The sequence below is a fragment of the Neocloeon triangulifer genome, unplaced genomic scaffold (genome assembly GCF_031216515.1).
Source record: "Neocloeon triangulifer isolate White Clay Creek 2 clone unplaced genomic scaffold, ASM3121651v1 ptg000014l, whole genome shotgun sequence".
In the NCBI taxonomy this organism is placed as follows: domain Eukaryota; kingdom Metazoa; phylum Arthropoda; class Insecta; order Ephemeroptera; family Baetidae; genus Neocloeon; species Neocloeon triangulifer.
Window position 1 is genome coordinate 22110939 of NW_026775556.1, and position 22680 is coordinate 22133618.

A 22680-nucleotide genomic window follows, 5' to 3' on the forward strand; every position below is an offset into this window, starting at 1 on the left:
ATGAATTATAAGAATTCTAATTGATAAGCAGAATTTTATAGCACTTCTCATTCAATTTTCAATTCTCATTTTCAGGAATTGAGACGTATTTTTACCTTTTCACTGAAAGAAATGAAATGTCAGTCGGATTTTCACAATTTTATTTATTTTTCAAGGAATCGTTAGTTTAATTTACTTTGTGAGATTCAATATTATTTACATTGCTTTCATTTAATTGGCACAGTGGAGCTTTCTAGTAAAATTTTTATCATTTTTCACATTTTTCTTGTCCAAGATTAAGGTTGAACGATCAAATCAGCTACTAGAATTATCATCACTAATCAGGTGAATCTAATTAAATTAATTCTAACAGCTTTTTTAAAACTAGAGCAACACGCAAACTTTTCTTTATACAAGTTTTTTAATATAAAATAAATAAAATTATTAGTTCTGCAGAACTAAGAAACGATACTGTTCCTTTTATCATCTTTAAAAAAAAAAAAAAAAAAAAAAAAAAAAAAAAAAAAAAAAAAAAAAAAATTGTTGAAAGGTCCAGTTTAAATCAATGTTAAATTGTATTTTTTAGAAACAAGCCCTTTGATTCAATTTCGTCCTTAAATTAAAATTTGGCAACGATTTTTAAATTACTTTAATTAAATTTAAAAAAAAAAAACAACCGTCTTTTTACTTATCATGAAAAACCATTCTTCGTCGAAATACCAACCTTGAAAAATGAAATTTTAACGTTCCCTTGCCGGTGTTTGCTTTGCATACTGAAAAAATCGACTGGGGTGGTTTGCGATATCCGCACCGATATACAAACCAACCCCCTCTCCCTGTCGACATTATCTATATATGCAGACACTTGTGCATAACTGCATAACAATATTCCATTATAAAGCACGCGGTGCATCTCATCTTTTTGCTCTTCTTACCCCCTTTGGATGCACGTCAGTCTTTCTTTCTTCAGAGGGTGTCGCACGAATATACAAAAAGTTGCGACACGGGATATTGGAAACTGTGGCAATATCGCGTTTTTATGCGACGAACGCTTGGCCGGGGGCGAAATTTTATGCAGTATCACATACTCTAATTACCATATTATTATTATGATTGCTTCACTGTATGGTTGATGCGCGGGGTGGAAAATTAATTATGAGAGGAGCGGCGTGGCGGCGGCATCGGGGCGGAGGACTCAAGTTAAGTGCACGTCAAGATGTCTCGCACAGAGACACGTATAAGAGCAGACTAGCGCGGCCTTTGTTTGGAATTCTATTTCAAAAAGTTTTTGTTCTCGGCGCGCATAGTTCTTGAAGAATATTATATATTCGCGCTTGACACTGGGGTGACGCAAATTCTAATTGAGAATTATGAGGGAGACCTGCCAAGAGATATGGAAGCCAAAGCTTTTTTTAAAGGGAAATTCAAGCAGAATATATTTTTTTCAATGCAAGCCAAGAAATATGAGGAAATTTAAAATTATTCAATACATTTCAAATTTCAGCTTTTCAGTTAAGTATCCATTTAAATAAAAAAAGAGGATCTAACAGCTTTTGTTGCACAATAGAAATCAAACTTTCTAATATATATTCAAAACTTGGATCACCAACATCCTACATTTGGGTATTATTTTTAGATTAATTAAAATATCGCAATTTGTATTCATGAATTTTTCCACCATCATTATAATCAAATATATTTTTCACATGGCAAGGAAAACTTTACGCCTGAGGAATCCATTAACATTAATTCCTTCATAATTACGCATCTTGATTGAAAAATAATTGTGTTCTATATATTTTTTAAATGAAACAATTTTTGTTAATCAAAAATAAATTTTTATTTTAAAAATATATTTCAAAATCAAATCAAATATAGGATAATTAATTTGAAGCAATAATTGCGTTTAAAAGTATAATGTGCTTTTAAAATATTATTTAAATGTTAAATAAAGTGATAGAAATGGTACAATTTTATTTTGAATCCACTTTTAGATAATGTAGAGGGTTAAAAAAAACTAAAAAAATTGTGTTCATTGAATTATTTGATAGAAAATTTTAAATAATCAATAAAATATGTCAGTTGGTGGCTAATTTTTTTAAACACAATTATTTAAATTTTAGAACGTATGCCAAACGGATAATTTTCCAGTCTAAAATATCGCAAGGGCGGCTAGATGTGCAGAGATTGCATGCAGTAAAACAAACACTCTCATTACACATGCACGTGCAAGTACAAAGGGTCATCAATTATTCGGCGCCGCTTATCAGATGAAATTAACAAAATGTAATACATATTTCAAGTCGTGCGAGCGCGGACGGACGGACAGCCAGATTGCTGCAGGGGGTGCTAAACTGCACGGCACAATAGGAACATAAATCTACAACTCTTTGATGGCCGGCGGCGTGGGGCGCAAACACAAAATGCTGCAATTTCCGCGCCATCCCGTTTATCTCGATGTCCGAAGGCATTTGAATTGCACTCTTCCCGCCGCTTTGATTCGCGTTTGCATGCCGGGCTTGCCTATTGTATACTCGCGGCGATGACAAAAGCTGTCAACTTTGTTCTCCCTCATATTCATGTATGTTTCTCCTGGGACGAGAGACAAGAGGCTAATGCGACAGCCTCAAGTGAAAACGACCCAATATAACTGTCGCCAAACTGTGTACGCATAAAACATTTTCATGTCTCTGGCAAAAATGTCTTTTCATCACTTTTGAAATGTTTTATTCAAATTCAAAATATTATAGAGATAAATCTTAACCTTTTGTTTGTGCTGTATTTTAATAAAACACTTTGCAGTGGTATTTTTTAGACTTGTTTTTAGAATAATTGGCAGAGTTTAGCAATTTTAATAAAATTTTCTTGTAAATTTTTCGTGCAATTGAATTTATTTAAATTTTGCTTACTTTTGAGTAAATGAGAGCAATTAATGATAAAAAAAATTATTCTGGATTCAACCGTCTTTGTAAATATAAAAACTTTTAGATAAAAAGTTAAAATATCCTACTTTTTATTGACTTTCTAATTCTACGAAATTTAATAAATTAACCGTGACCATAATTGCAACTTTTGACTTTTGAACCTTAATTTTGTTTAAAATGACTGAACCTGGGTCCTTTTCATCTAATATCACAAGAGATGCCCACTACTTCTGTACAAATTATGACTTTTTTAACAGTTGTTTGTGCGTCTACTGATAAAACTTTCTCTCGCATTCAGCAAAAATTTTATTATTTTACTTCCTCCCCCATAATGCATGATGTGATTTATCGCAAGTGCATGTGTGGGTCTGGCAAAATAATATTTGTTTTTTTCGGCAGCCGCTTTTCACACCCGCCTTGCTTTTCCTTCGTGTGGTTTCGGAGCTGCGCGCGTGTGTGGGGCAGATTTTTAATCAAGTGATTGTGGTCGCCGAGGAAAGCCCGGCCGAAATATCACTCAGTGAAAAGAGAGACTGTTTGGGGATTTCTTTCGACCCCTCCGTGAAAAGTAAACGCTGTAAATAATCTCGCACACTCCCGAGATGATCTACTCCTCAGGGCATCAGCAGACGCGAGGGAATATAGAATTTCTGTTTTATAAATTGATTGGATTGCTTCCGATAATATTTGATTTGCTAATTTATATGGGGTGCTAATGGTAGAATGTTTTTCAATTGCGGTTGGCTATAAGTTTGAATTTGTAAAAAATGATATCCCATTGATACAGAGATGTGACTAATAAATAGGCAAGTATTAGAAGATACTTTTTATTTTCTATATTTCCACTTTTCTATTCAATGTGGAGAAAGAAGGCGAGCTATGGTTTAAAATAAGTGTTTAGACTTTTTCTATCTGTGTTAACAGTTCAGCCAATGACATTTATATTTTATATTATTGAATAAATACTGTTTGGAAATAATTATTAAAGCCCCTGATCTCTTCACTTTCATGATCATCCGGTCATGTCAATTTGTTCAAACATATAATCATAAATTTTAATTTTAATTGTAGCAAATTGTTTTTAAGTTTTTAAATTATTAAATAAAATTTAACATTTAAAGATTTATCTTATTGCTAACAATAAATGTGTCACAACTTTTTTATTTAATATTTTTTTTAAAGGCTATAAAAATTGCCTTTTTAAATAATGTTTTATATCTGTTTAAATCCGTTCAATGTTTATGTTACCGAGTACTTTCACCTTCCAAATCCGAATTCCATTATGCAAAACAAACCAAATAACGCGACCTTTGCCCTTTGTTTTCCGTTTTTTCTATTATCATTTTGCCACAGCAACACAAATAAAAATTTACCATACAGCTGAGGGGACAATTTTTTGCGTCGAAACGAGTGTTGATGACAATAAGAGCAAAGTGATTGATTGCAAAAAAATTCATTAAATTTGGTTAAATAAGCCGTGGTGCGCGGAGGGGCTCATTAGGGAATACTCTTGGCCCGGCAATAATATCAATAACTGTCATCGCACGACGACAAGACTTGCTAGGGGGGTTGCTTCCGATACATAAGCGGATCTCTTGTTTTCGACTGAGGGGTTGAACGCAAAGTTATGGTTCATAAATGTCTTGGTCGCTTTTTGCTCCACTGATTGGACGCATGAGTCACAGCAAAGACTAATTCCTCCTCCTCCGCGCAGACATATTTCGTTTTCGAGTCAACCGACCGAGAAATAGTGAACAAAATTTTATCGCCGCACATTCGAATTTTACTGCGCCACCCCCCATATGCAAGGAACGAGTGAAATGCATTTGCAGCCTTTTATTGAATGTACGCTGAAATAATAAAATAGGAAATGCGCGCCTCTAGTCGGGTGCTCGCTCACAATTTAATGGCGGCGCCGTCGACCGAACGAGTGAACGAGGCGAAAGAGCAAAAGAGGCCGTCATCCGCAAATTCCCTCGCCTGCTCGAATAATTTCTATAATGAGAGCAGCGCCGGCGTCGCCAACAAAGGCCAGACCGTTTGGTGTTGGAAATAAGCTTATGCCTCAATTATTCGCAGAGTGACGGCCGTGCAGCTCCGCCGCCGGTGATTATTTTTACTTTTGAGTGCCGACGCTCTCACCAATTCATTTCCATTTCGCGCCCGATCACCAATATACATACGATTCAACCGGCTTTGGTTAAATTTTCCTCTTTTCCATCAAAGTGAATGGAAAAATTGGTTGAAATTGGTAAGTCATCGAACTTACCATTAGTTAAAAAATAGAGTCATTTTTTGTTCGATTTTGGTTCGCAATGTTCACATTAGGCAAATATTTGTTTGTGATTTTATTGTAAATTGTTTTAATGCTGCTATGGCTGAAATTTTGAATTTTAAAGAGAATGTCTCCTATTTTAAAATTTTTAACGTGAATTGAAATTCATTAAAATAAAATCTAATCAAATGAATGAAATTTTCAAATTAAAAAATTTCATATGTATTATGCCGAAGCTTTTTGTTGTACAGAATTAATTGCAAATTTAAATACATAAAACAAAGTTTAAATTAGCTATTGATATTTACTTGCCCTTAATGATTGCCCTTAAATTATGAAATTTAATTGTTGCACATCAATTTTATTAATTGCGTTAAAATTTGATTCCAACTTTCTGTTTACATTTTTAAATGACATCTCTTACAATTATTTCTTTTCGTATTTCATAAATAATTGCATTTCTGTGAAGTTTATTTTTATTAATGAAAGAGAAGCATTTTTTTCTATAAAAATGCTACTTCAAATCGTTTCATGTTTTTTTAATTGAAGAAATAACTGTGTAATTAGAAGTCGCAGCACGCAAAGCAACTTGCATTACCAATGTACACATTTCAAGGAAGCGAGAAATTCGTCATTCCCATTCCGAGTAGGCGTTTTATTTTCTCGTATTCCTCGTAACGACGGCGCAGACAGACAGCAGGGCAGTAAATTTTTTTTAATTTCCGAACGTGTGTATGAATAATTGAATGTGGGTGGTGCGCCGAGGGCGCGAGAGGAGCGCCGCGAGAATAGAGATGATCTGGCTTTGTGTGTGTCCGAAGCGAGGCCGTAAAATAAAAGCCCTCAAATTTTATTATTGAGAATTACAAAATCCAGGCAGGCAGCTTGTTGCTTGTTGAGAGAGAGAAAACAATAAAAATGGGGAGCAATAAAATTTGTGTATAGCCTTGGAGCCAATTTGTCCATTGAACCTTGGCTGGTGGGCTTGGCTGCGACGGAGAGAAAAGAGATCGAGTCACCTCTGGTCTCATTATTCACAAAAGCTGCAGCCACAAGCACCGCACAATCCACCCGTTTTACGACCTTTTTTGGAAATTGATTTCGGACGATATAAAGCCACTGCCGGCGAATTTCATTTTGCGAAGAGGATGAGGTTAAATGCAGATGAGGCCTCGCTTTGGCCCAAATCGGCAGCGACGGCGGCTTTGATTAGCCGGGCCGTGAAGTGGTGAGGGATTTAACAAAGCATTTTGCTCCCAAAGAGAGACGATTTCGGCTGGCTTTGCTGAATAATTGATTGATTATTCCTGTCTCACCCTAAATTTAATTGAAATTTTAAAAACGAATTTTACACTTGATTAAAAATTTTGAAAAAAATTTTATTCAGTTGTAATTTTTTATTTGTATTAAATGAAATTATGATTATTTTATAGTTTAAACTCATAACAAAGTATGATTTTAAGATCCATGTACAATTGTTTTACTTTTCTTGATTAATTCAAAGGCATCTATATCTATAATTTACATCTTGATTTGCTTCATATTGCGAAAGGGTTTACTTAATTAGAGTTAGACTAATTTTCATTTTGGTACAATTATTAACAATAAGTTACAAAAATAACAGAAATTAAAAAAAGAGATAAGAACCGAAGTTGAATGAGCTATTTAATTTTTAAAACTGAAAATTAAAGCTTTTTCACAATCTAAATAAGAATTTATCTTTATGAATTTTATCTCACAATCAGCCTCTTTCTTTGAATCCTCATAAAAAAATAGCAGAGAGCAATTTCCGCCGGAATTAAAAATCCAGGGCGCGCGCCTCCCTTGGGGGTTTTACTCGCTAGTGGGGGTTTTTAGCAGCAGATTATGATTATAAATTTTGATTACTGCTCGCAACATAGCTCTTTCCACATACGCGGTGAGTTCTTAGCCAGCCGTCGCATATTATTCAGTCGGGATTAACTCGACCTGCAGCACCGTGAAGAGGGTCCGGTTAGGCTTGAACGCAAGGTACGGAGAGATCAGTATCACAAAGTCATGAGAGAGCGTCGGCCGCCGCTTATTGAACAAATTAGCATTTTCCAATTACGCCCGCCTCCGTTTACAAACTCTCCGCCAGCATAATATACAAGCCCTAATTGAATATTTTATTCCACTATAAAAAAACGGCGGCAGTAAAATTTTTTGCCGACGTGCCCGATCAATTCAAATTTTCCACCCCCGGTCGCGTCCCCCTTGCTCATCAGCGTGGACCACGCCCCTTAAGTTAATAGCCAAATCATGATTGCCTGCAAGACAAACAAAATCAAGCCCTCTCGATTTCGATTGAGAGATATTTATCGAGGGAGCAAAGGGCGCACGCGAGCAATTGTTTCCAGAAAGAGGAAACAGCGCGAGTGACTGGAATTTTAATCAAATTGTGATCCGCTTTCACTCTTTCGCTAGTTCCTCTTCTTCAGGAAAAAAAGAGAATATAGACGAGACGAGGAAATTGGGAGGAAAGATGTGAGGCGCTTGGCAGCCAAACACACAGAAATTTATCCCGAGGCGGCGGCGGCGGCACAGCGAGAATAGATGAGATGAAAAAAGCACCGAGAATTGATGGTGCTTTCTCTCTCAATTTGAGAAATTGATTTGGCCGAGACCGCGAAGAAAGAGAGAGAAATTTTGCCGGCAAAGCCCAGGCACTTAGTTTCGCCGTCACGGATGATGATCGACAAGGAAAATTCTTCTCCCGCGGCATCATTATTTCAATATTCCTCTTCAAATTTACCGAACCAGCTCCCGTCTGGTGGGTTGAATTAATTTCATGGTTCCAAAAACTCAGACTGTGATGTGTATTGATTCAACCCGGAAAACTTGCCGAAAATTGAGACATTCATACTCAGGCTTTTGGTTTTGCAAATACCAAAACGTTTTTGTTTCAAAAGGTATTTGAAACCCGACTCGGTACTGGAAAACTGGAATTGCTGTTTTTTTCCAGGACAACTTTGCCTCATACAAGGATCACATCATCCATAATATACAAAATAAATACACCATTTATGGAGAAATATACCAAAAGCATAATAATACAAAAGAGTAAATAAAGAAACTTTCTGAACCATTTATCAATGAATTTGAACCTTTTGACAAAATGATAACCTCTTTTTTTAAACATCAGACATAAAAGTGAGGATAAAAATGTATTTATGGGAATTTGAAATTAATTTTAAGTTGATTTCAACACACTTCAACAGACGATTTCCCGTTACATTAATTTCCAAGAGCCATTTTTTATTTGAAAGAACATCTAATTTAATAACTTGAAATTTTCCTTCTATTTCAATCGAATAATGTGCCAGCTTTTATAACAAAAAAAGGTAAAGTCGATTCTGAAGTGGTATGCAGCACGCGTGACGTGCATGCGTTGCGATTGCCTATCCACAAAAGTCAAGTTGGCTGTCTGGCCGCCGTGAAATCAGGTGCCAAGACGATCAGCGCGAACGAATTCCCACGGCGCACGAAAAACACACGGACGGGCGATTGATTTTCCTGGCAGCAGAAGGGTCCTTGTAAAAGCAAGAAAGGTACAGAAGTAAACGTGCAGGTTTGCAAGCTGCCGGATAATTTGCCGTGCAAACAATTCGCCCGCAAACACAGTTGGGCCTTTCATCTCCATCAAAATAACACACACAGCAGCGTAAATAGACAGACTATCTGCTGATTTGGTTAATATAAATGAAACGGAGAGCAAATAATTAAATTGTGTCGGGGTCAACGGGAGTGAAAAGGGTTCAATTACCGCCAGCGCACACGCAAACACACACGTCAATTCACCGATGGCCCATTCAAAGGGAACATTTACAGAGTTGGTCAAAGCGCACAGGGAACAAGTGTCAAACAACAATAATATTTGACCGTGGTTTATATTTCTAAATTTAGATCTATTTATTTGACCTGAAAAAGTGTGGCCAACATGGATCGTATTGAGATCATAAATGTAATTCAAATTTGCACATTTCGATGCCTAAAAGTGATTGTCTGGCCATTACTAAAGTTACATATATAAAAACTTTTAAAAAATTGTCTTAAGTTAAATTATCTTAATTAAGCCGAATCATATTTTATTTTATATTCAATTAAAATGTGTTTTGAATGATCTGAAAAGTGTTTCTCATGATATTAATTAATTAGTTTTGTTAAATTTAATTCGATAAATACCATATCGCTGTTGATGTGCACAAATTTCTTAACTGAAAAAAACATCCGTGCAAAATTCTTATCAGTTGAGAAATTTATGCGCATCTGCAAATATGTCAAAAACACAAACTTTTTCGGTGTGCCTGTAAAACTTTTACATTGAAAATGGGTTCTCAAAGTAAATGGAAAGTAATTTTTAAGTCACGCATAATCAGCTCAACCTTTAACCTTAAACAGTGCGCGTTACCAACGATCTGTAAAGGTTCCCTTTGAAAGGGCATTCGTCGAATTGGAAAACGACTCCGATTGCTTATTCACGACTGCGAATAAGGTGTCTGTCTGTCGTTCAGCATACAAGGGCTTGTTTGAATGTGGTTGGAACGACACCCCGGACACCGCAGCAGATCCAATATTTGCCCAAAGTCCCATTCTCATCGTTGTCAGCCGAGACAGCGCCGCGTATTTATATTTCAAGCAATTTTCCGTTTTAATGTTGGATTTTCTCAATCCACCCAAGCCAAGGTCTGTCCTTTTGAATGAAAGTGAAGGTCGCAGAAATCATTTTCTTGAAATCCATCGAGGTATAAAATTCAAGGAAAGAAAGAGACGCCTGAATAAATCCTCTTTCCTTTGCCAATTTCCCGATAATTGTTTGATCTCTGCATGGCATGTGGGCGGTCCAATAAATTTTGGTGATGGAAGCTCAATGCTAATTGAGCGAAATTATTTATGAACTCATTTCTGTGAAATTTTACATAAGTTTATTAAAAGTATACAGAGATGGGTAAATCGAGTGACCAACTTTTGTTTTCTAAAACGCGCATTTTCATGTAAACACCAAAAACTGATAATTTGAAACCCTACTAGAGAGAAAAAGATGACTTTGTTGACTGTTTTGCTTGTTTAAAGTTAAATTTAAAAATAATATAGCGTTTAATTAATGAAATCTCTTGTGACGACCTTCTAAATATACATAATTATATGATTGTACCATTTGGTTAACCTTCATTGCCATTTTCTGCAAAACGAATTAAACAAAATTAAAGACAGCTTTTTTTATATAATTAGAATAATATTTGACCGAAGATTGACCTTCTTCTCAGGAATATGAACTCACTAGTTAAATACTTAATTGTATATAATATTTTTAGGCTAAAAGTTCAACATCCAGAAAGTAATGTGAGGATGATTATCAATAATAGAGAAAATTAACAGGATAATTTATTTGTAATTTATATAATAATATAATTATACAAAATATTTTTAAATTTTAATATTAAAATATAGTATTATAGTACAATTTAAAATAAAATAAATTGCATATTTACAAACTTGATACCTTATTAGGTTGTTAATTTAGATATCGTCTAAAAAAATCTTTTTAATCTATGAAATATGTAATTTATTTCAATTCTTTTTTTCTTTTTTTGCCACCTTGAATTTATTAAGCCACTCTTAAGCACACTCTTTTCTTCAGAAAAAGAAAATAGTGAAAAACCATTTACCTAAAAACAAACAATTAGCTACATTTGTTCCACTTTCGCGAAACTTTCTAAAATACCCATTTAAATTACCACTTTGGTGCAGAGTTTTTAAAACTCGTCGCGTGTTCGTGCAAATTTCCAACCTTGATTTTCGGAGGCAACTGCCGTATCTGTGCAGCGGCACCTGGCGCAATTTCCGTGAGAAGCGGCGCACAAGTCGCCTCGCGCTGGCCTTTCCTGCTCATTAGCGCCGCGTGCGAATTACGTCGATCTGCACTCGCGTGTGTAGCGAATTTGCAGCGCCGGCCACTCGCCGATTAATCCCCGAGCGGGCTAATCGAATCGCCAGCGTTAATTTCTGCATGACGAACTCTGACAGCCGGTGTGTCCTGCCGGGGACGGCCGCGATTTATATACACGACGATAATCGTTATTGTCTGCATCATTCGTCCGAGTTGAGTGCGCCAATGTGCCCCTGTGTTTAATTGATTTGGCCCGGATTAATTGCTTTTGAGTACGCTGATTGAATTCGTACCGGTGTGTATTCCGTTTGCTTTGTGTCGAAACATTAATTTACAAAAAATGTAATTGAATGAAAACATTTTTCATAGAAGAGCTGACCACTTTTTCATGACGAACTGAATAAAAAAATCATAGATTTTTAGCAATCATAGTTAGAAAGCAATAGTAATTATTAATTTTTTTTAGTCAAAAGTTAATAATTCAAGTAATTATTACATATTATTGTATTTTGAATAAAGCGAATCTGTTTTTTTGTTTCTTTTTTTTTATTATTTGAAATATTTACGGTTCCAAAAAAGGATAACTTTATTAAAAGTAGCTTCTATTTTTCTTCTGACAAGAAAAGTCTTTAATTGTCAATTTTAATCGATCGGCTGAAAAGCATATTTTATTTAGTTTTTCTTGAATTTTAATTAGAAGTTTTTAAGATGTAAGTTTAAAGTTGTTTCCAATAAGACCGATATATTTATTTTTTCTCATCCGTTGGTTGAAAATGCAGATAATACCCATTTGGAAACAATTATTGGGATTTTTTTACAATTAATATAACAAAAGTTACATCAAAATTTAATTAGTAAAAATCTTCCTCGAACAGGTTTTATAATCACAATAAGTCATAGAAAGAGATTTACACATTTTAATTTTGCATAAAATTCAAACAAAAAGCAGTACTTTAGAGTATTTGTGTCATTCTCGTAGCGTGCTGAATGCAACTGGCTTTTCCAAGAAGCAAAACACGCCAACACGCCGGCCGTAAAGCGTAAATGTTATTACTCTCATATTGGTTATAAATGCACACATAAAAACAAAACCATAAATTCAAACAACACACGTCCGCGTGCATTATTTCCTTTAGATGATATACGGCGCCGTAAAAATTTACACTTTTTGCGCCGTTTGAAAATTCTTTTGCAGAGTAAATTCGCACTTCAAAGGGGATTTGTTTTTCTTGCGTTTAATTTCGTTTCACTCGAAAGCGACCGCAGCTCTCACGAAAGTGCGCGGAATTTCAAGAATATATATACGAGCGCGACTTTTGCTGCTGCATTAATTCCGTCTGCTCTCGAATGCAAATGTTTAATTTAAACGCCAGTACATTCTTGGGCGCACATTATGAATGCGTCTGTTGCAAATTGGAGGAACAAGTGGCGCGAGGGGCACAAAGGGGCGACACACGACGACGCGCCTCTTTTCTTTGACGCAAAAGCCGCGGATTAATGAGTCAAAGCATGAGACTGCCCTACTTAAATGTTTTTATAACTTGTGGAAATAGCAGAGGTGTTGTGAAATTTTATTTTTTGGTTAAAAATTATTGATTAAAAAAATGAATTTACTGTGAACCATTTGTTTACTAAATTACTGCACTCTTCAATTTACAAGTTTTTAAAATCTTACTCGTTTTTTATCAAGAAAAAATAAGAGAATATTGTAGGATTTTTTGTCAGTTTTTGTTTGCTTTGAAAAGCAACTTAAATAGAGTTTGTGACAAAAAAGTAAAAAAAAAAATAAATATTTAATATAAAATGCTGCTAACAAGAAGTGAACATAATCTGGTGACACAAGCCCGACTAAAATAGCCTTCTTTTTAGCTTAGAAGTTTGATTATTATTTCTTAAGCTAGTAATGTAATTTATTTTATATAAATTAATTTTATATGTATTATAAATGATTATTCTGTGTTTTTGATTTTTTTTTTAAAATTTTAATTTAATTATTTTTATTTAACAATATTAAAAATATATGTAAAATATCGCTGAATATTTTCAAATGCAGCATTGTTAACTAAGTTTAATTTTATTTGCCTTTCTTCTTCTTATTATAACAAAAACAAATTGAGCATGAGCACAATATTTGAAATTATTGATATTTAAAATATAATTTAAGGTTTCTAAAAATTCAGTCTGTATTATTCTTGTTCATAAAATTATGGAACAATCATTAAAATAACTTTTATTTAATGGATTTTACTGAAAGTATCAATGCAAAAATCACTAAATTGCTGAAAAGTACATTATCTAAAAAAGGAAGACTTCTTTTAAATATAAATATTCTGTTTCTTCTTATTCTATGCAAATGAAAGATTCTTTTTGCGGTCTCATAATTTCATATATTAATCAACAAAAAATATATTCGCGATAATTGGTACCTTCTTTATATTAAATTAAGATTTTAATATCGTTAATTAAAACCTTTTTCATAATTATCGTCCACTCTGTTCAAACTGATCCTAAATCGATTATCAAAGCTAAGCGTAAACAAAGCAAATTAATTTCACTTCACCAAAAGCGTCACGAATCGCGCATTGTTTTGTAGGTATTAATTTGTTGCGCGTGTGATGATGAGATGATCTATCAATATTTCATTACCCGAGGGTTTTTCCCGAAAGCAACTCTGCCATTCCGAGCGCACATAGCATTGATTAAAAGCGGCGGTGATGCAAACAATTTGCCAACTCCGGTGCGCGCACAAACACTCATTGCATTGCACGTGTCAACACAAATACACAAATAATGAATATTGTGGTGGGCGCTCACGGATGTTTTGTCCCTGCATGGCTGTGTACATATTTTAACAAGCAATTCAAAACAAAACCATATTGGCTCGTGTTAGTTTCGGAGCGTTTAATTTGCTCGCGCAGTAATCGAATGAAAACTCGCTTGCTGTGCTCTCGGTCACAATTAGCAACGGCCGCGAGACTAGACAGCCACAATTCGCAATTGTGTACGTGTTATTAAAATAATAATCGCGAAACGGCGTCATGGGACGAATGGGATGCGAATTACATTTGATTTTTTCACTAAAAATAGGTCAAACCAACAGCAATTTTGGATTAATTAACCTGATTTCTGATGTATAGCTTTGAAATTTACATCGAAAAGTTTTCTTAATTCTATTTTTACTTCTTTAAGGACTCCTTATTGCAATGCTAAGAGTACCAAAGAGGTTTTTTTGATCTCCCATATGCCCAATGTAAAATTTTTGCCCCATGAACCCCCAATTTTTTTCTGCGAATCTGTTTAGGGTCATTCAATTATCATTTTGTGCAATTTTGAGCAAAAAATTTCGGGCAGATTTTTTTTAATCGCCAAAAACAAAAATCGCCATAAAACGCCTTGTTAAATTTCAAAATATTATATTTCAAGATTAATCCGCGCGACCCCCCATTTTTCTTTGTGCAATCAACTCCACTGATGGGCAGGAATCTATAAAAAAATCTGGGTCCAAAAATTTCGGGCCGATTTTCCGCAAACAGGAGTTGTAGATGTCAATAAGGAGGCCTTAATATTTTTGCCGTCAAATTTAAACAATTTAATAAGCTCAAAAAATTGACACTAAAAAAAACTCTTCTAGACCAGACAAAATTGTTTAAACCATCAAAAGAAAGCATTTTTCACGTCAGATAGTTTTATATTTGACTCTTTGCCGCACAATAAGGAAAATTTCGCAGTAAACACTGTTTGATAATTTTATTACAAGGCATTGGAAGGAAATATATCTACGTAGTTTAACTGTAAATCACGATTGAAAAATACAATAATAACGTACAATTGTCAGGATTTTGGGGAAAAAAACTTTATTTAAGAGGCTCAAAATACTTCTGAACAACGCCTAAAGAGCTTCAAAGGCAACTGAAATATTGGATTGATTTTTATTTTGCTTTTGATTTGAAAATTAGGCTATTTAATTTACATCTAATTCAGCAACAAAATATTAAGTAACAATTAATATATTTTCAACAATAGAGGAATTCAGGAAAAATATCTTTAAATTTTGAACAATTGCGTCAAATGAATATTAAAATTAAAAAGTATTATTCCCATGAGCAGGTTAGACAAAAACCAGTCCGGAGGTTTGGTTGAATCCGTGTTCCGATCCTAAATAGGCACCGCGTGGCTGTAAAAAGAATATTTTGCTCTTTTATTACCTCTAAAGAGTCCAAAGTCAGGTTAGCTGCTTGTTAAATATTTTGTTTAACTGAACAAAAAACATGGCATTTTTCAGGGTTAATACTCATTTATTATATTAAAAATTTTGAAATTTTACATTTTTATTTATGGGTCTATGCAATATTTTTTTAATTTCTTCATTAATGTACTTTCTCATTTTGACCTCCATACAATTAAAGCAATAAACATAATTTGTTTTTTTAATTATAACTAAAATTATAGAACGGAATCATAAAAGAGCTTTTTGCATAAAACAGAGCAGATCATGGAAAATCTTTGCGAGAGAGGCGCGTGGCTCGGATAATGGAACAAAAAACCTCAAGCGCTCTCCGCTCGTATTATTATAATGCGTTTTTTTTCTCGCCAGCGGCTCCTGAATTTTAAGCAAATTTAATTACGTCGGCTCGGCACGCCGCTTGCGTTTGGTTATTTTTGTTGTGTGTTTATTTTTTTCCGTGCTCGCATTTTTAAGCAGGGCAATAAAATCTCGTTTTAATATTAAAACATCCAAGTACGTGCTCGTATAAATTAGTCTTTCATTTTTGCTCGCAGGAAACTTTTTTGAGTGCGACTGCAGGATGAACTGGGTGCACACCTTGCACAACGAGACCAACAGCGAGCAGGTGCGCAATTTCTTGGAGGAGTTGACTTGCAATTTGAGCGGTGGCGACATCCCCAATGGTCTGCTTGAGCTGGAAAAGAGCAAAGTCGTCCAGCCTGTGCGATCCAAGAGCTCCGAGTATGACGATTACGACGATGGCCAGCACCTCCAGGTAATGTAAAATTACTTAAAAAATTTATTAAATTCAAAAAGTTTCATCCACTTTTTTATATACTAAATATTAAATTTATTTAGGAGCGGTTTAGTTTTTACTTCAATTGAATTGAATAACAATAAAGTTTTTATTTTATAAATTAATATTAAAAAAATTAATGTTCAAAGTTCAAAGAGCTGTTAAAATTAATGAAAATTTACTTTTAAGAATTAGTATCAAACAATCATCAAGTGGTTTTGCCACTATTGTGACGAAAATGAACTCTAGATTGAAATATTATTTATAATTTTAAGCAAATTATATTCAGTGACTTGTGGATTTTATTTATAAATTTGCTCCACAAATCATTCCATCAGTGGATTGATCTTTGCATAATATGTGTCATTATGAGAAAAATTTGTGTTTGTGCAAATTCAAATTTTTTTATATTTTCTTGAATAACCAAGACATTTTGTATATTTTTGAATTATTTCTGAAATTAAAATAGATCTTTAAATTTGAAAATAGCTAATAATATTACTTTTTCGTAATTATTATTTTTAAATTATTTGCTTCAAAACGACTTTTTCAACTTGGATTTTGCACTCAAAAGTCGCCCATTTTTACGTTGCCTATTCTTCCTATTTAATTAAGGAAAAATTACTGAATTTCTGAATATTTCAGGACACTGAGAACCACTACCCTCCGGCCGCCAAGCCCGTGTCCTCCTCTACCGGCCCCGTCACTCGCCACCTGCTCGAGATCCCGACCGACCTGCTGCCCTGTCCCTCGGAACGCACCGCACCACCGCAGTCATCGCCCGTCGACTTCAACTTCTACTACCCCATTCTGGCCAGCGACTCCGCCGCCATTCGACCTCTGCTTGCGTCCATCTCGGCGGCCCTGCTTCTGGCCAAGTTGATCTCGTGATTCAGCACTGACCCCGCCGCCGCTTGAAGAATATTTTAAGTTTTCATCATCCTGATTTCAATTTTGAACACGAAATTTGAATAATTTCATTGTAAGAAATGGAAGAGGGCTCTACATTAATTAAACTCTCAAAATTATTTGCAAATTAAGAACATCAAACATTGAAATAAAAAGTAATTCAAATTTCCTTTCTTGGTTGTGTCCAATAATTATAAATTTTATTGTCTGCTAAAAAATTGAAACAATGAAAATTAATTTAGAGCATTCACACAATTTCCAAGCTATGAAGACAAAGTATTAAAAAATTTCAATTTACCTCCTCTCTGCAAATAAATTAGGTTCACTCAAAATGAACAGCATCATTTGTGAGATTTAATTTCATGGAAAAATTTTGTAAAGTAAAATTAACTTAATATTGAATGCCCTTCAACAAAATGATGCCAATAGACCAAATTTTTTTGCTTTGACAACTAACAGAGAGGCGAGTGAAGTGATGCCATCGACGTTGGCAAATGTCTCTTGGCGATCTCATTAGCATTCGCTTTGCCATTGTAATAGAGCCCTCTCCGGCACACACACACAACCTTTGTCTCTCTCCTTTGTTGACACAACCATGCACACCGTGGATCATTGTCGGGTGTGTGTGCATCTCTGTGCATTCAGATATAATTATTCTCCATTGTGTTGTTGCTCTTCGAAAAGCAACGCCGGAGGTGCGGATAACGCAGCATTTACGTTTTATAAAAGCGGCGGTTCTTTCTTCAACTATTATGGAATCAATGTGTCATACATAATTATTATTTATAGAGAAAAAAAATAACTGTGTCTGTTGCTTTAGGCTCTTGATAGCATTTTCGTCAAAAAGATATAAAATTTTGAAATTTTCCTAAAACTCCTCATTCCAGCAGCGGTTTTTTGTTTTGGCATTGTTGTAATGTTATGATAAAAATCCACAGTGGCAGAAAGTCAATACAACGTGCGCTAGTTTTGTAAGAAACAATTGGTAACTTATGGACTTGACGGTATTGAGAAAGAACTTATCTTTTCAGAATTGAGCCTAAAAGTGAGAGGTTCAAACAAAATTTAGCTCTGTAAGAACTCAAGTTTGTGTACATTTTGTGTGAACATTAAAACGGGCCACCTATTTAACTACAGAAAAAGTGAATGTAAATTTAGAGAAAAAAAATTCAAATTGAAAACTGTCAGGCTGAAAAGAAGTTATCGATGTACCTTGTAAGATGCAGATTTGAGCCTCTTCCTTAATTGCTCTCGGAAATCTTAAAAATGTGTAAAATTAATTCAAAAGAGGCTCAACAGTATAACTTCAAAACAAGATTAACTCTTTTGATAAAATATGTGAATAAGGATTAAAATTAACCGGGCCCGACATCGCCGTTACTTGTATCAATGTGCTATATTTGTAAACAGCTTACCGCATAAGTATTATATAAATGATAAACTAGCAGTTTAGTCAGTTCTTATTTCTTAAAAAAAAGAAGAAAAAATCGGTGCAATCGAGCACTACATTGAGAAAATGAATTGAATGGGATAGAATGCATTGTATCCTCTGGAAATTTTACCGCTGTGTGTTTGAATCTTGATTTTATTCTCAAATTTAAAAAAAGGAACAATTTTCTTGATTCGCAAAAAATAAGTCGCGGAACGATATAGTCTGAATGTTATAACTTATGTATATTGTTCAACTCTACTGGCATTTAAGCGTTTAAGATGATAAAAAAAATCATAAATTGGAAGAACAACTTTTGTAAAACTGGACTTTGTGCGCAAATAAAATTCTTAACTCAGAAGAGCAAAAAAAATTAATATTTTTTTTAACCACCCTGATAGGTATTCATTCAGTGCGTAGTGTCGCGTGGGTCACGCACGCAAATACATTTTTTCACTCGAGCACATTTCTCATAAATCTGTCACAGAAGGATCATTAATAATGAAGGGTGCTGGGGTGCAGCTCTGCACTGAATACTGGAAATACTGAGGCGCACTTTTCACAGTCTAGCTCTGAATAAGTGTGTGCATGCGACGAGATTTTTTATTGCATATCAAAATATATGAATGTGTCTCGTTTTGAAAAAGAAACCGGGCAAAGCATCGCGCGCGAGAGCTGCAAATAATAAATCACGCGCGCGTCATCCTTCTGAAAGAGCAGCTCCTGAAAACCCACTCGCGCGTCTTTTTTCCATTTCTGAGAGATTCCTATGAATGTGTTCGGCAGAAGATTTAAAATTTGTCACTTCATGACGTATGTTTTACTTCTGCTGAATTTTGAGAGAAATCCGGGTGGTGTTTTAATAAAATTTGCTTTAAGAATATGCAACTTGCAACATGAATTTATGGAAATTAAATTAAAGTCATCCAATGGAAATTCTATTATGGAATCATCTAGAAGCCTTTGATAAAAAAAACTTAAACGAAGAGCTCTTTTAATTTTTGACTGAATGCGTTTTACCTTCTTATGTGGAATTCTCTTATTTTTCCAAATTTAATAAAACAAGGAAAACGGCTCCATAATAATATAGAAAAATTTAGAGAAAAGTTTTGTAACTCATATAGTTGGCCAATTAAATATCGTTTCTTTCCGAATAATAAAAGGAGAGATATATTTAGTTGTCAAAACATCTTGTATTATAATAATCGCTGATTTCAGACAGATATTTGCAAATTGAATAAATATATATAATTGCGCCGAAGGGCTTCGTAATTTCATTAGTTAAATAAACATATTACAGGAAGGTCAAATTGAACTCAAAATTCTCCAATGTGTGAAAACTTAGGCTCAAAATCAATTACCTTTTCAACCACCCAAAGAAGTCGTCACTCATGAACTGATAATGTTTAATGTTTCGTTTGCCCACGCGTTTGCAGCTTTGCCCTTGCGGACTGGAGAAAACTCGAACGTATAAACTGTGTCTCTCGGTGTATCCTCTGTGATGACCTTCTGGACGTAGTTGAGGAAATCTGAGCCAGTTTGCAGACAAACTTCCAACCTTGGTTCAGGAGTCGAGCTGTATGGATGAGACTTGAGGAAAAGTTCCTGTATAAAAAAAATTAAATGATCATTTTAATTTACAAATTATTGAGCATCAATTTATTTTCTGTCAAGATAAAAGTGACGAATTTAGAATTTAAATACCTGGCACTTCTTAAGCAAATCCTCTTGCGAGATATCATCAATCTCCACAATTTTTCTTGAGTATCTGTCCCGAATTCCAATGATCATGTTGCTCATGTTTCCGGCCAAGCACCGAAGCCACTTTGGGAACAAAGTTCTCCTTTTTATACAATATTCAGACAAATTAACTATCAACTTTTGAATTATTAAAATATTCTTACAATACATAGGGTTTTGAAGCCGTCTTGAGCTCGAACATTGCAAATTTACCAAATTCTTGTTTATCTTGGTCAGATCGAATGGCTTTAAATTTATTTTGGACAAGCAGGGTATGGTCCCCTAACATCACTTGGTCAACACTGAAGAGCTCGGAATCCTTCCTCACATACGGTGACTCCAAATCTGGTAGCACATCAGGTGATTCTATCAAGTTTTGCCAGTATAAAAATTATATGTTCCATTTGAAGAAATAAATTTTGAGCTATACCTGAGAGCAGGTGTTTGTGGAACATAAGTCCGGCTGTGTTGACATTGTTAAAGTTCTGACCAATAATTGGCTGCTCCATTCCTTTTTGCCTCCTGACTTCATCGGTGTTGAACGATGCCAAGTAAATGAGTCCTCCTCGTCGGACCGCAGAAAAAGTGATGCCAGAACTGAAGAACAAATCAAAGGCCTTGTCATGCAAATACGCCATGCCCAGAATGTAGTACATTTCCAGTCGAGAGCACACAAAGTTGATGATTGGGCTGCAAATTAATTAATTTTTAATAAAAAAAATTATGTTTAAAATCAAATTATACTAGGCCATATGAAACAAGCTGGGTTTGTAGAAACTGTCCATGATGTGCATCAAGATTTCATTGATGTTTTCATTGAAATCAATTGGCAATCTCAGCAGATCGTCACTTCGAACAATTTCGAGATTGAGGTTGGTGTTCGCAAGATCTTGAGGCAAGTGGAGATATTTGAGAGCAACCTGCTTTCCACAGTAATTGCCATCAGTGAGGCCAAACCAGTCAAGCCTTTCGAAATTCCATTTCAGTTTTACTTTGGGATTTGTGGTGGCCCTTTCGTAGGTGAAAAAGTAAAACTCTTCCATTTGCTGGAGTGCTGCTCGTCCTCTGCGGTATTTGGTGACAGAGCAGAGGTTCGTATTTTCATCTTCCGAACTTTCATCCGAATCGATTTCGGTAGGCCTGCTTTCCCTCCAAAAGTGTGAATTTTTCCCTTTGGCTCCCTTTGGTGGGTAATCCTGGCACCAAACGTCAGCAGACGAGGCTTCCGAGATTGCAGGTGAAGTCGACCTTTTGCGAGGAAACCATTCAACGCCTGTGGGAAAATCAGAAAAAATTAGTCAAAAGATGGTTTAAGACACATTATCATAAAATTTGAGATTAGAATAATGCATCATATTCATTTGGTGTATATAGAGGATTTAAAAACTAAAAAAAAAACCAAGTGCAACTATAGAGAGCTTAATTTTTTACTTATAAGCAATAGTGAAATTTTACATAAAAAATTTTTCAGATAAATCACTATTTTTCATGAATAAAATTTATGTAAAGATACAAAAAAGAGTGCAATTTTTTCTTTACATTTAATTAAAAATATATGCATTAGACTTTCTGCAGTTTACAATATTTTAATTGATATAAATTCTTGGAAAAGAGACATTTTCAAAACATACTTTGTGATGATCTTTCTAGTTCCTGAAGGTCCTGCGCAGAGAAACTGTAAATTTTGTTTTGCCCTGACTGACTAAAATCCGTAAAATCCATCCTTTTCTATTCTGCTTTATCTTGCACAAACACTGTTTAAAAAATCCGTAAAGTGCTCTGTTGATCTGGAAAAAACACATCATAAAAATACAAAATAAAAATCAATTATTATTTACAAGTCTTTTTCACACATATATGGACCCGTGTGGGACTTTTTAATTTTTTTTTTTGCACTGTTTCATTAAAAATTTATAAATTATGAGAGAAATGGATAAAAATATGTACATAAATATTAGGGAAAACATGATTTATGTATTTTGTAGCCAAAAATACATTTCTGTAGTCTGTAGATGGAATTTGAAAGTAAAAAGACGTGCATGCACTCTTCACCGCATTAAAAAAATAAATTATGGAAGACAATTTTATGTGCATGTATGAAGTATATGAAGCTTTAATCAGATTTTAAGTAGGAAAAATATCCTTTAAAAGTTTAAAATTTTCTACGCGTGCAGTTCACAGCAACAGCAAGTCGTTGGAAAATAAGGATGAACCCGGCATGTCAGAGTTCAGAGTTGTCAGACAGTCAATGTAGGAAATGTCGGAATGTCGCAAGAAGTGAAGGTCGAAGGTCGCGACGGTCGTGTGACTCTCAAATCTCACGAATCAAATTTGCTGGCCGGCCGGCTAAATCATCCAAGGCCATCAAGGGCTGTAAATTTTGCAAAATAATGGAAAAGCAGACAACGCGACCGACCCGTGCTGCCCTCTCGACGATGCTTGCGAACCAGTCTTAGGTTACGCATTACCCCGCATCCCCTCGGGGTAATTCGTAA

The 22680-nt window shown here is 34.8% G+C and overlaps 2 protein-coding genes across 5 annotated transcripts in view; one reads left to right on the forward strand and one right to left on the reverse strand.

Moving 5' to 3' along the window:
* Positions 1 to 18808, forward strand: part of LOC132201006 (connectin-like) — a 154058-nt gene extending 135250 nt beyond the window's left edge. The window contains exons 8-9 of the mRNA XM_059626859.1: positions 15866 to 16086; positions 16753 to 18808. Coding sequence (XP_059482842.1) covers positions 15866 to 16086; positions 16753 to 16998 — 467 coding nt within the window. The 3' untranslated portion in view covers positions 16999 to 18808. The remainder of the gene's footprint in view (positions 1 to 15865; positions 16087 to 16752) is intronic.
* Positions 18809 to 19553: 745 nt separating this feature from the next.
* On the reverse strand, positions 19554 to 22577 carry LOC132199592 (uncharacterized). 4 transcript variants are annotated; one of them, XM_059624435.1, is made up of 7 exons: positions 22399 to 22577; positions 21817 to 21972; positions 20930 to 21458; positions 20616 to 20875; positions 20350 to 20551; positions 20150 to 20288; positions 19554 to 20050 (listed from the first exon to the last, which is right to left on the reverse strand). In XM_059624435.1, exons 2-7 carry the CDS (start codon positions 21905 to 21907, stop codon positions 19835 to 19837), a joined length of 1437 nt encoding a protein of 478 aa, XP_059480418.1. In that variant the 5' UTR covers positions 21908 to 21972; positions 22399 to 22577; the 3' UTR covers positions 19554 to 19834. The 4 variants fall into 4 exon arrangements, with proteins under 4 accessions (XP_059480418.1, XP_059480415.1, XP_059480416.1 ...); XM_059624432.1 differs by having other exon boundaries at positions 22352 to 22577; XM_059624433.1 differs by lacking the exon at positions 22399 to 22577 and adding an exon at positions 22181 to 22270.
* Positions 22578 to 22680: the final 103 nt, after the last annotated feature.

What these genes read in the sequence shown, in the direction of transcription:
- LOC132199592 (XM_059624435.1), bottom strand. Translation starts at nt 21,907, where the DNA reads ATGGATTTTACGGATTTTAGTCAGTCAGGGCAAAACAAAATTTACAGT. An exon ending in GCTTCAAAACCCTATGTATT is followed by an intron (nt 20,289 to 20,349) that starts GTAAGAATATTT and finishes TTGTATAAAAAG; the next exon opens with GAGAACTTTGTTCCCAAAGT. An exon ending in ATTTGCTTAAGAAGTGCCAG is followed by an intron (nt 20,051 to 20,149) that starts GTATTTAAATTC and finishes TTTTTTATACAG; the next exon opens with GAACTTTTCCTCAAGTCTCA.